This window comes from Nansenia antarctica, assembly GCF_963989245.1.
Source record: "Nansenia antarctica genome assembly, chromosome: 5".
In the NCBI taxonomy this organism is placed as follows: Eukaryota; Metazoa; Chordata; class Actinopteri; order Argentiniformes; family Microstomatidae; genus Nansenia; species Nansenia antarctica.
The window spans coordinates 55,515,975-55,528,474 of NC_137690.1; the positions used below are offsets into that span (position 1 = coordinate 55,515,975).

Below are 12,500 nucleotides of genomic sequence, written 5' to 3' on the forward strand. Positions count from 1 at the left end.
ATACTAGTTTTCACTAAAGGGAAATGGAACGGATTGCTTCGCAAAGTGCTTCTCTAATTGTAAAAACAGGACAAGAACATTTCAAATTTGAGTACTCCTTTTGTGTAACAAGTGAAAGAGACTTTGATCTCACATCCTTTTTTCATCTCTCTGACTGTCTTTCTTTCCAACTACCTCTCCCCTGCTCTTTTCTCCCATACCTCTCCCCTCCCCATCCCCTCTCTCCCCCCTTTCTCTCTCTCTCTCTCTCTTAGATGACTGCTGGGTTATGTGTGTGTGTTCTGTTGGCGGTCCTCTGTACAAGCTGTTTGGGACGCCCCTACTCCTCTCCCCCAGTAGACGAAGATCGCCCTGCCAATCCTCCTCCCTCTGAAAGTAAGAGTTGAAGCAAGCTAACATTAGCGCCACAGATAGTGTATATATTACCTACAAACGTCAACAAGACACCATGCACCTTTTCAGAAAGTTAGCTACTTGCCATGCATTTGAAATTGTTCAGTTTTCACCCTCCTGTATTTCTTTATAAAACCTTAAATGTCTTTTTAATTGAGTGCTATGAAGTTTCACTGAACCCATCCCTCTCCACATTTCTCTCTCTTCCTTTTTTTCTTTTATAACATGTTTATACTCTTTATGCCACTCTGAATAGACGAGGCCGACTCCCACGTCCTGTTTGAGCCCCGCCTCCGACACCTTCGCTCCGTCTCCCAGCTGAAACCCCTCGCATTGGCAGAGGAGGAAGGAGACTCCAGGGCCAACCTCAGTGAACTCCTGGCCAGACTCATCTCCTCCAGAAAAGGTAAATGAGTGAATGAGAGCATAATGAGTGTGGTATTCTTCCTTCGCTTTCACTCCCTTCTCTCTCTCTTCCGTTTTGATAATAAGTGTGTGGTTTGATTGTTAAAAGGGTCAGTGGTTTTGGAAAGCTTTGATGGTTTGTGCAGGAGTGTGTGGTGAGTGCAGTATATAGTGTGTATTCCGTTTCACCGCCTTATGAATGAATGAATGAATGAATGAATGGTCTTTATTGTCATTGCTATAGTACAGGTACCAAACAACGACATTTAGGAGGGGTGGCTCCCCTGGTGCTTACTGAGAAAACAAGCCTTCCATTCCCCTCATCTCAGCTGTCCTGCATAACCCTCACTTCAGCTACATTCCCCTGTTTTGTGACAGGATGGGTGAACATCTCTGTCTGGACCTTTATAATATGGAACACACACACACACACACACACACGTCTGCATGCACGCACGCACTCACGTATGTAAGCATGCACACAGGTACGTATGCACACATGCAGTTCTCATAGGGTTTGTGACTAAAAATATCTTCAATGTCAAAAGTAATTTATCTGTGGAGAAGGAAGAGACAAAGAGGGAGGGAGAGTGAACAACCAAGACAGGCAGAAGCGAGGGATGATAATGGGAGAGGGAGAGAGAGCGGGCTAATAATCCTATTATTTACATGATCAGATTCAGAGAGGTTTGGGACACACACACACATACACACACCCATGCACAGACACAGACACAGACACAGACACAGACACAGACACAGACACAGACACAGACACACACACACACACACACACACACACACACACACACACACAGACACAGACACAGACACAGACACAGACACAGACACACACACACACACACACACACACACATTACACACACACACACACACACACACACACACACACACACACACACAGAAGTGATGCCTGAACAAAAGACCAAACCTATCCTTTACCACAGTACGACCTACCTCTTTATACCAGGGGCATAGAATTGGCGTAGACCGGGACTTGTAGTGTCCTTGTTCACAGGTTGTGTCGGAATCAAGACATCATCCCTAGGGGCCTGTGTGTGTGAGTGTGTGTGTGTGTGTGTGTGTGTGTGTGTGTGTGTGTCTCAGTAACGTGCCATAGTGTAGGAGGTGTCACTGTCAAACATGTTACAGCCAGTCCTCTCACCACACCAGGGGATGGAAGCACTGTGTGTGTGTGAGTGTGTGTGTGTGTGTGTGTGTGTGTGTGTGTTTGTGTGTGTGTGTGTGTGTATCCCGCGTGGGAGGTGGGAGAGGTGAAAAAATCTTCCCCTTTTGGTACGAACTTCATGGATATTACCACCGCAAGCTGCCGCACCATAAAGACACAGTCATGCAGAACAAATCTCACTCCGTCAATGTTAACGAGACAAAAGTTGAGATAAATAAACACATCTATCCATTACACACACACACACACACACACACACACACACACACACACACACACACACACACACACACACACACACGCCCACACACACATGTCTGTGTCAGGTTGATTTACAGCTAGTGAATAATATTTTCTTTGTTATGCATTCTCCCACCCCTCTGGTGCTGAAATGTCTCCCTCCAAAGTCACCTCTAACAGGGACTCACCCCACACTGAGGCAAACAGGTGTCACAGTGGATCCATTCATTGCAGTGTCCCATCATGGGGGAACAGCAGGATGGTTCCCTAAAAGCCAGAACCATTTTGTTTCAGATTATTGCCTGCATACATACTGTACATAGAGATGAAACACACACCTGGCTCCCCTCTCTTTCACTCCGTCCTTCTCATAATTCAGGAACAACAGGAGGAAACATATTAATATTATTAATAATAATAATAATAATAATAATAATAATAATACATAATAATCTCTCTATCTTTCTCTCTCTCTCTCTCTCTGTCTGTCTGTCTTTCTCTCTTTCGGCCTTTCTCTCTCTCTCTCTCCTCTTTCTCTCTCTCGAAGGTTCTGTTCGTAGGAACTCGACGATGAGTAGCCGAGCTAGCGGTCTGAGTGCTAACCACCGGATAAAAGACCGGGACTACATGGGATGGATGGATTTCGGCCGCCGCAGTGCTGAGGAGTATGAGTACACTTCATAAAGAAATAGTCCCTCTCACGGTCTCTGTACGAGGACACAATAAAACAACTCAAAACGGCTCCTCACTGTCAAACATCAAGAGTATATTTACTATGTACTGTATGTATTTGATGTACATTTGTTTGTAAAACTATATGATGCAATATATAATATAATATGCCAAATTTTGCAGAAAAGCTCCTAAAGTTTTTGTTTTATTTCCTGGTTTTATATCTCTTTATTGTTGAAGTTTAAAATGAATAAATGTCAGGTGTTTCTATAAAAAAAGACATTTGACTTGGTAAAGCTAACCTGAATTAATAAAGAGTAAACCATGTTTAGCTGGGCAGTTTAGAAGTGTGTTTCACTATGGGATAATCCTAACTTGAGATCCTGACCGGCAAGTCTATTTTCCTGGTCACCGTAAACAAAAAGAAATAGAGAGAGTTGTGATGAAAGGTGAATGGGGCAGAATGTATTTTCTGTAGAGGGGTGGGGATGGGGGGGGTTAACAAACACGGTATGCTACGAACGAACAAGGTAGGTGGTGGACGGGCCCCCCAATGTAAAATACTTGAGAAAAGGGGTCAACATAAGTGCAGAGCAGAACATCAGTGGAATCATTTTCCACTCAGTGACATCTTATTCAAGGATGATGGTTCCAGGAGCATACAGATGAGTCATGAGTACACCCTGGCCATTATTATTACAAATGATAGAAATCCAATTATTTGACGTGCTGTGACTGTTCCTGGCCATGACGGTTGGCATGTGCTTTACAGCTGAACAATCTAAACTTGCAATCACCGACAGCACTGGTTACTTTTTTTAGGTCTCCTTTCTAAAAAGATTCATTTAGCGAGGGGCATCGGCAAGGGTGTCTGTTATCGCCACTCTTATTCGCACTGGTGATTGAACCCTTTGCTCAATCAGTTCGGTTAGACTGCAAGATTGATAGCATACTTGATGGGAACCAGGAACACAAGATCTCTCTTTTTGCAGATGAAACTTTATTCTTTTTGTTTGTTATTATCAACTATTGAAGCTATAAGATCCATTTATCAAAATATATCCTTTGTCCACTTAACCTCAAAACTAAATATATTATCCCCCTTCACCTTCAAATGAAGGTTTCAAGAAATTTGGGTTGTTTATTTAGGAACATGAAATCCTTTTCCTAGGTGAAGGAAGAATATGATCTTTCCTCTACCAACTTTTTTCAGTACCGACAACTACATACACAGTTTTTCTGCAAGACACATTACTAATAGCCTACTTAACTACCTCTCCTATCTCTGTTGGAGATTCAACGTTGGAGGTGGTCTCCCTATCCTGATTGTAAGGCTCGAGGAATGATAGGATGTCCATGTACTTCCACTTCCTCTCCTTGACACCACCCTCAGCACCACTCCTGGCCTTCTCCTGCTCTTCTCTCTTCCCCCTCTTATATTTATCTCTGAGATATTTCCATTTGCTGCTGCATGCCTTTCCTAGAATACAAATGAACTTGACATACTGTCGATATACACCTATCGTGGCTATCTAGCGTTAATTTAGCAGTTAACTACCTAGCTATCAGTGAATGAGTTCATTGTCATTACTTACCAGAAAAACCCAAAGATCTACCGATCTGTTCCCAGATTGAGTCTTTGATGTGTATGTTGCTGTATCTCTTGTGACTCATGTCATACAACTCGGTGTTATGTGAAACAGCAATCACGAGTTGCTCAACTGATACATTGTTTTTCTCCATCTTGATGGGTCTGACGCCTTGGAGCACCGGTTGCTAGGAAGTTGGTTACTAGGGAAGGTACACGCGTACCTACTCTCCTCGTCCTGATTGGTCAGCTGTCAGAAAGGCGCTTGACGACACACAGCGCCTTTCTGAAAAGTTAAATAAAATCAACTGAAAAAGGCGGCGGCAGCTGCGCTTTTCTCACGCTTTTTAAAAGGCGGGCAGTTTTTCCCCTTTTCCCATAGGGTTGTACAGTATGTAAAAAGGCGCTGAAGGCTGCGCTTTTTTCTAAAAATAGAAGTCAAGTGTGAACACCCCCTAAGACACTTTGCAATCCTTGACAGTTTTAGATTTAAAATAGATGTAATAGAAGAAAAAAATGTTGTACCCAACTCACGATGAAAATTACTTCAAAGATCTATAAGATTCTTAGCAGTAGAGTGCTTTCTTCCTTCCAACCTCTGAAAAGGATATGGGGAAAAGATTTGAACTTAAATATGGACCAGAAAACATGGATGCAGATATGTGCAAAAGTGAACTCATCCTCATGTCTCCCAGAGTTCTTAACATAATTATTATAAGTGTCCCAGGAGAACTCTTCTGTATGTAATCAAACCCTTTTGGCAATCAATTCATGTTCTAGTTGAATCGATATTTAAGGTCAAATTTACCAAATCACCTTTTAGGGGTTGATTCAAATGTAAATATGAGTCCTGAACATGAGAAATTGTTTGACGCTAAAAAAATGCATTTTAATTTTATGGAACACTGATGCCATTCCTACTGAACAGTTATGATCACACAAATAATGTCTGTGTTGTTGGAAATGCTTAAATATGACCTGCAGGATAAGGAAGACGTGTTTTTAGAAGTGTGGTCGCCTTTTTTTTATCTTTTATGGAAGATAATCCATGACAGTGTTACTAATTAAGTTATTTGACACCCACATGTCATTGATATTAACTCTTATATTTACCTGGTTGTGGATGGTGGTAATGCCCCCTCCCTCACCCCACCTCCGACTGCACATATACATTTGCACACATGGCTTGATTATTGGCATTTTTTATTTACCTCTCATGTTTTTTCTTATCGTCTTTTTAGTTAGTTGTTGTGTTTTGTATTATTGTTGTTATATTGTTTATTTTATGTGAGTGAGAACACACCCATAGATTTAAAAAGTCTTTCATAGATCATGAACCCCATTACGTCTTAAGGGCCATATGCTGAACGAATGCGAACTCTGAGTTAGGGTGTGTTCTCACTAGAACATTTGCTTCACTTGGAATCGAATTAGCTTTGCTCTGTGTCGTTTGGAGCTGTGAGAACGTGCATTCGAAGTCACTCCTGGAGCAAACAACTGACGCATGCTCCGCCTGAAAAGGGTGGTTTCGCTCTGATTAGAAATGACGTATGCCTCACTTCGCTTTTGGTGAGCTCGAGGCTGTCCATAGGAAAACAACAGCGCATGCGTGTTGATATGGATAAGAGCGGGACGAACGGGCAGATCTGCCTAGCAAGCTGAGTAATTTGCAGGTGGTGAAGATCTATTTCCCGCTCATGCTCGTATTGATCTTGATTTGCCATTATCTCGCACCAAAACCCAAAAAGAAGCGCCAGTAGGGCGAACGCCATACGTTGTTGTGGGTCCATCATTCGTGTTTCTGTTGAATTCCCTCAAAATGTTTCTGACCATTCAACTATCACGTCTGTTGCTTCGATTGCGTATGTTACATATGTTTACATAAAGGGCTGTGAGAACTGTGAGAGCAGGCTGTGAGAACGCAAATCAGAGAAATAATTGATGCAACAATGTTGCAATCTCATCCACTTGCTCCGGGTCATGATTCGGATGTGAGAACATGACCTTAGAGTGAATATTTGTGAATTCAGATCACTGAGATACAAAGTAGGAGTGAAAGAGAGAGGCATGGTGGGAAAGAGAGAGGGAGAGTTAGAGAGATCGATGAATGAAGGAAAGCTGGTGAATTATTCAGTGGTTATGGATGCCTTCAGAGGTGTGTGTGTGTGTGTGTGTGTGTGTGTGTGTGTGTGTGTGTGTGTGTGTGTGTGTGAAAGAGGAGAGTTAGAGAGTGAGTGAGAGAGAGAGTGAGTGAGAGAGAGAGAGAGAGAGAGAGAGAGAGAGAGAGAGAGAGAGAGAGAGAGAGAGATTATGGAATAAACAGTCTTCCCTATGGAGCTCTAAAGCTGCAAATGTGAAAGCAGTAAACCAGCCATAGCACATATTTAGCAGACCTAACAGGGTCCTTAGTCCTCGGAGGGCTGTGAGTTTAAGGCTGGTATTATCATGTGTTTTCTCTTACCCACCCAAAAACAAGATTCAAGATAAGATAAGATTAAGAAGAAGAGTACTGAGACAACAACATGTATTTTTTAGAGAACAGAGCTCTGGGCTCTGGGCACAGGGTCAGCCATTTTCGGTGACCCTGGAGCAGTTAAGGGTTAAGTGCCTTGCTCAGGGGCACAACAGCAGTGGTCGGCACCTTAGATATGATGCCAGCAACCCTCCAGTCACCGCTCACATTCAGCTCCCTCCTGGGGTGAAGATTGAATCAGGGGATCGATTGCTGGCCGGTCTCTCTAACCCCAAGGCTACCTCCCTCCCCCAAACAAGCACATGCCTGTATCGATTTATGGGGGCAACATTCACAGATAACCAATATATCTGCCGATATACAGTATATATACTGGGTATTCAGTTTATATTCCGTTTTCACAGCATTTATTTGTTTATTATTATAAATTAATTACATAAGTGATTTGCTGTTCAGTCTAACTTGCGGTGACAGTTTACTCAGAATATTAAAAACATTCTATTTTCTTTCTATTATTTATTTTTCCACGACTCTGAGTGTATTGAGCACTACCTACTTTTTGTATTGCCCACTAACCCTCTATCCCTATACCTGCTAATATCACATGCATTCTCTCCATTCCTGTTATTTCATCCCTCAGGAGAACACATAGACGCTACACCCCCCTTCGCAACCCCTCTAATCTTATTTATCCACCATGCTCAACTGACCACAACCTCATTATCGTGGGAGGACTTTGAAGCTTCATGTCCCTCCACTTCCTCTCTCACATAGGGCTTTCACACCGGCAAAGAACCGTGCCGGTTCGCGTTCGCGTTTGGGAACCTCCGAACGTTGGCACGGTTCTTTGCCGGTGTGAAAGCCCTAACAGAGACACGGATTATACCGGAAAACACAGCTACTCTGGCAGCCCTCTCTGATGGCTTCTCCTTTTCTCACTCCCCTAGACTCTCTGGTCGAGGGGGAGGCACAGGACTCCTCATCTTAAGTGTTCACATAATGTCCTTCCCCTATTACACCTGTCTATATCCACCTTCGAATTTCATGCTGTTTCTGTAACCTCCACTGTCAAACTTCACATTGTTGTTATCTATCGTCCCCCAGGTCAGCGTGGCTATTTCCTAGATGAGATGGATGTCCTTTTAGCTTCTTCGCTGCGGACGGCACACCGCTCACACGTCTGGAATACTTGACCTTCTCGCCTCCTTTGGCCTTACCCTGTCCAACTCTCCTCCGACTCATAAGGCAGGCTATCAGCTCTACCTTGTTTGCCCAGATCCATCCATACCTCCAACCTTACTGTTACCCCTCTTCCAATATCTGATCATCCTTTTGTATCCTTCTCCTTTCCTCTCAAATCCACCCCCTCCCAATCTGTCTCTACCCACAATGTATCCTCTCGTCACAACCTGTGTACCCTCCCCCACCGCTCTCTCTCTTCCTCTGTCTTATCCTCCCTACCCTCTGCTGAATCCTTCTCTATTGTATTCACTAATGCAGCCTCCTCCACCCTCCTGTCCACACTTTCGTCAACCTTCGACTCTCTCTGTCCACTGACCTTGAGGCCAGCACAAACCTCTCCATGCGCTCCTTGGCTGTCTGAAACCCTGCAAGCTTGTAAAATAGGGCTCCGGGCAGCTGAGAAGAAATGGAGAAGAACCGGCTTCCCTAATGACCTAAAACCTCTCTCTCCTCCTAAATTACACCTCCTCTGCATCAGCTGCTAAAGTTTCTTACTACCAGTACAAAATTCAACCCTCTGCCTCTGACCCAAGGAAACTGTCCTCCACATTTTCCTCACTCCTCCACCCTGCCTGCGGATGACTTGAAAAGAAAGTTGATGACATTAGCTGCTCTTTTCTCTACTTCTCGCCAACACTGCTACCATCTCTCCCAAACCCACTTTTTCCCCCCTCTCCCTTGATGATATTTCACCTTTCACTGTCCTTGCTCCCCGCTGGTGGAACGAGCTGCCCACTGCTGTCAGGACTGCAGAATTGATACCTATCTTCTGCCGTAGAACCATCTGCCGAAAAACCATCTCTTCAAGGTATTTCTTGTCAGATATTGTATCAATATTAATATGTACATTTGGAATCTACTGGGAAGGCCGCTATGTGTGAAAGGGGTTAAACTTGATCAAAGTGGTATATTCCGCTCTATTCACGAGAGTATACAAACCTGAATCGTGCAGTCCAAACTGGAACTACTCACCCAAGATGGTTGTGATGAAAGTTAACTGGGACATTTGACTCTGAAGTTCATAGATAGGCTGAAACAGGTTAAACCCCGATTCAGAAGATTTTCTGAAGATACACGTCTTGAATTCTACCCAGAGATTCCACAGGCTGATTTGATCTCAGTGATGTAAATGGGATTAAAATATTATAATTATCCAAATGATGATTCTGTGATCGACACCCATGATAATTGAAATACGCATCTGTAAGCAATCATTGTAATGCATGCAACAGAGTTTGGAATGGTATCAAACACACTGGGACGGTATCTGATTCCATTCCATACATTACAAAGAGCCCGTCCTCCGATGTCTACCTCCAACAGCCTCCCCTGATCTGCATAATTGAGTGAGTGTGTTCGGTCATTGGTTCAGCTCTATTCTGAAATCTGCTAGAGTACAGCACCATCTGCTGGCAGTCGTCAGACAGTGCAGGTTGATCATACTTTCTAGTTAGTGGCTGATCTCGAGTGTCAAACCAGAGGGGCCCTTGATGTTCAAAACAGTTGTTTGGAACACAACACACAACTATTTAATTTCATGTTACATTTTTATTGGAAAAAAACACTTTTTGAGAACCTTATTGCATGCTCACTATAATGATCAATATGTTATTATTCTATATGTAGGTTACGGAACATAATCTATGTGATACCTGTAAGGATAATGTTCTTATTGAGTGAGTCATCATCACTATATATAATCTATTGATGATAATGAAAACAGTCTCATACTGTACAACGAGGGTGCCCTGTAACATACACTACACATGTGAAAAACACTTTGGCATATTCAACCAAAGACCTTTAATTAAATAAATACATAACTTACATAACTTACATAACTTAATTTAAGAGATAAATGACACACTGTGTCACTGCAAGTGGACATACATTATGAACACAGTGGAACACAAACGTGATTGAGGCACTATTGCTTGCTTTCATCAAGACGCTTCTGATCACGAGTTGAAAAGCCTCTCTTTCTTCTCTCATTCTCCCACCAACTTTCCTTCATTCAAGTTTTGGGTATATCGGCCTTTCATATTCATTCACTCACTCATTCAGTGACCACTCTGAAATCTCTATACATTTCCTCTGATAGGTAATTAGGAAAACAGGTACTAATACATCTTTGACATTTACAAAAGATCACTAAAATGATTCTTTAAAGTGACATATTGATCACATGGAGAGGAATTGAGAAAGGGGTACAGTAGGACAGAAAGAAAGAGAGAAAGACACAGACAGACAGACAGACAGTCAGATAGATGGAGAAAGAGAGAGAGAGAAAGAAAGTGAGAGTGAGTGAGAGAGAGGGAGACAGAGAGATGGAGAGAGAGTGACAGATACATAGATGGAAAGAGAATGAGAGAGAGAAAAGAGAGAGAGACAAAGAGATAGATGGAGAGATAGACAGATAGGTAGATAGGTCGATAGATAGAGATAGACAGAAGAATGATTGAAGCTAAGGAGTTGATTATCTATTTGATTAAATTCCATGAATTTGGAAGAATTTCATTACCATCAAAGATGGTATATTCTTTAAAGTAAGTTCACAATCCATAATTACTTGGTAAGAAAAGCATGTACTAGTGGTACTACATATTTAGCATCTTAATACTATCATAGGTATGTGACAGTGTTAAAGAGTGTGAAGAGAGCATTACAGTAAATCTAGCAAGCGTTTAAAGCAGGGGGCTTCCTGTCAAAAGACAGACAGGACAGAGAGGTGCTTCTCTTCTTCCAGAGAATGGAGACCAAAATGAGGCCATTACGAAATGTCAGTGTTCAGTCTGACAGGGACAATAGACTCATAGCTGTCTGTACTACTGTCAGCTTTATCTCACATTTCACCAGCAGCCTATTCTGATGCATATACATAGCAACATGTTCAGGTGAACCTATTCAGAGGTAACGCAGACGTGATGACAGTAGAGGGGTTCATGTTAGGGCAGGAGCAGAGGTGCTCAGTTGTGTGTGTCAGTGCTCGTTGTCCCGTACTTGCTACCAGTAACCTCACTTGCTACCAGTACCAGAAGAGTGGGCTAAGAGGGGTAAGTGAGTGTTTAACAGTAGAAGGCAGGTGAGTGTACAGTAAGGGAGGGGGGTTGGGGGGTAAATGGAACTTGTCAGTAGTGGAGAGGTCTTGCTCTGTGTCCCTCTGCTAGTTGCTGCTCTGTTTGGGCAGCCTGGAGGCTAGCAGCAGTTCTGTCTCCTCCTGGGGACCTGGTCCCTTCATGGCCATACTGGCCCCGACCATGGCTGGATAGCTCCTATTCCTCCTCATCCCCTCATTCAGGGGCCCGAAGGGGGAGCCCGACCTCCTCATCCCACCCAGGGGCCCCAGAATTGGGCTTGGAGTCCCAGTTCCGGCCCCTGGCGGTCCTCCAGCCACGCCAAAGCGTTTGACTTTGTCCACTAGGTTGAGGTTATGGACAGTCACGCTAACGTCCGTCTGGCTCTCGCAGTCTCTCCCCCTCTGCCTGCTCCTGTTCCCCCCCGTCACCTCCTTCAGAATGGAACGTGCCGGCTTGGAAGCTAGGAAGTTGTCGTAGGAGGGGCTCTTGAAGTCGAAGCCCAGGGGGGTGTTGGCACCGCCACCGCGGGGCAGAACCGAGCCTCCCTGTCCAGTAGGGGAGTTAGGTGGGGTGGAGGGGCGCAGGGGGTCAGGGTGGGGGGCTCGATGGAGATTGGGGGTGACAGAGGTACTGAATAAGACCCCTCCGCTCCCCTGGTTTCCGTCCCAGCCCTGGGTCTGATGGTACATGGCTGCAGAGATCCCTCTCTCCTGCAGGAGGCGCACTAACCCCAGAGACGTACTGGTGGTGCGGGTAGCGTCCCTGGAGAGAAGTGTCAAGAAGGAGAAGCAGTAGCATTATTTTCAGTGAATCAATCAATCAATCAATCTAAAACTAGATTAGTATGTGTGTGTGTGTGTGTGTGTGTGTGTGTGTGTGTGTGTGAGTGTGTGTGTGTGTACCTGAGGTTAGTAGAGGATTCTGAGGGTCTCAGACCAAGGCGTCGGGGGCCGCAGGGTGTAGCAGCAGAAGCGCTAAGCAGAGAGCTGGTCATCACACAGGAAGACGTGGCTAGGCCTGGGTTAAAACTGGAAGTGGGGGTGGGTGGGGAGGGGGACGATTGATAGACAGCATCAGGTTAAGTTAAGAGGTACACTGTTGATCACTTTCATCCCTTTTCAGCCGCAGCCCCGTCCCTCTGGAACGCCCTCCCCAACCACATCAGACAGGCCAACACCCTCCCGACAGGGCCTCAAAACC

General features: G+C 44.2%; 2 protein-coding genes across 2 annotated transcripts in view; one reads left to right on the top strand and one right to left on the bottom strand.

The window, feature by feature from the left end:
• Positions 1-254: 254 nt before the first annotated feature.
• Positions 255-2,932, top strand: LOC308157138 (cholecystokinin-like; the record flags this gene model as incomplete). The annotated part of the gene is made up of 3 exons (XM_080530625.1): positions 255-381; positions 650-799; positions 2,796-2,932. 3 exons carry the CDS (start codon positions 255-257, stop codon positions 2,930-2,932), a joined length of 414 nt encoding a protein of 137 aa, XP_080386751.1.
• An 8,454-nt stretch (positions 2,933-11,386) lies between these two features.
• Positions 11,387-12,500, bottom strand: part of trak1b (trafficking protein, kinesin binding 1b) — a gene marked incomplete at its 3' end in the record, with an annotated part of 11,592 nt that continues 10,478 nt past the window's right edge. The window contains exons 17-18 of the mRNA XM_080531761.1: positions 12,203-12,328; positions 11,387-12,062 (exon numbers count right to left, since the gene is read on the bottom strand). Of these exons, the coding sequence (XP_080387887.1) occupies positions 11,387-12,062; positions 12,203-12,328 (802 nt within the window). The remainder of the gene's footprint in view (positions 12,063-12,202; positions 12,329-12,500) is intronic.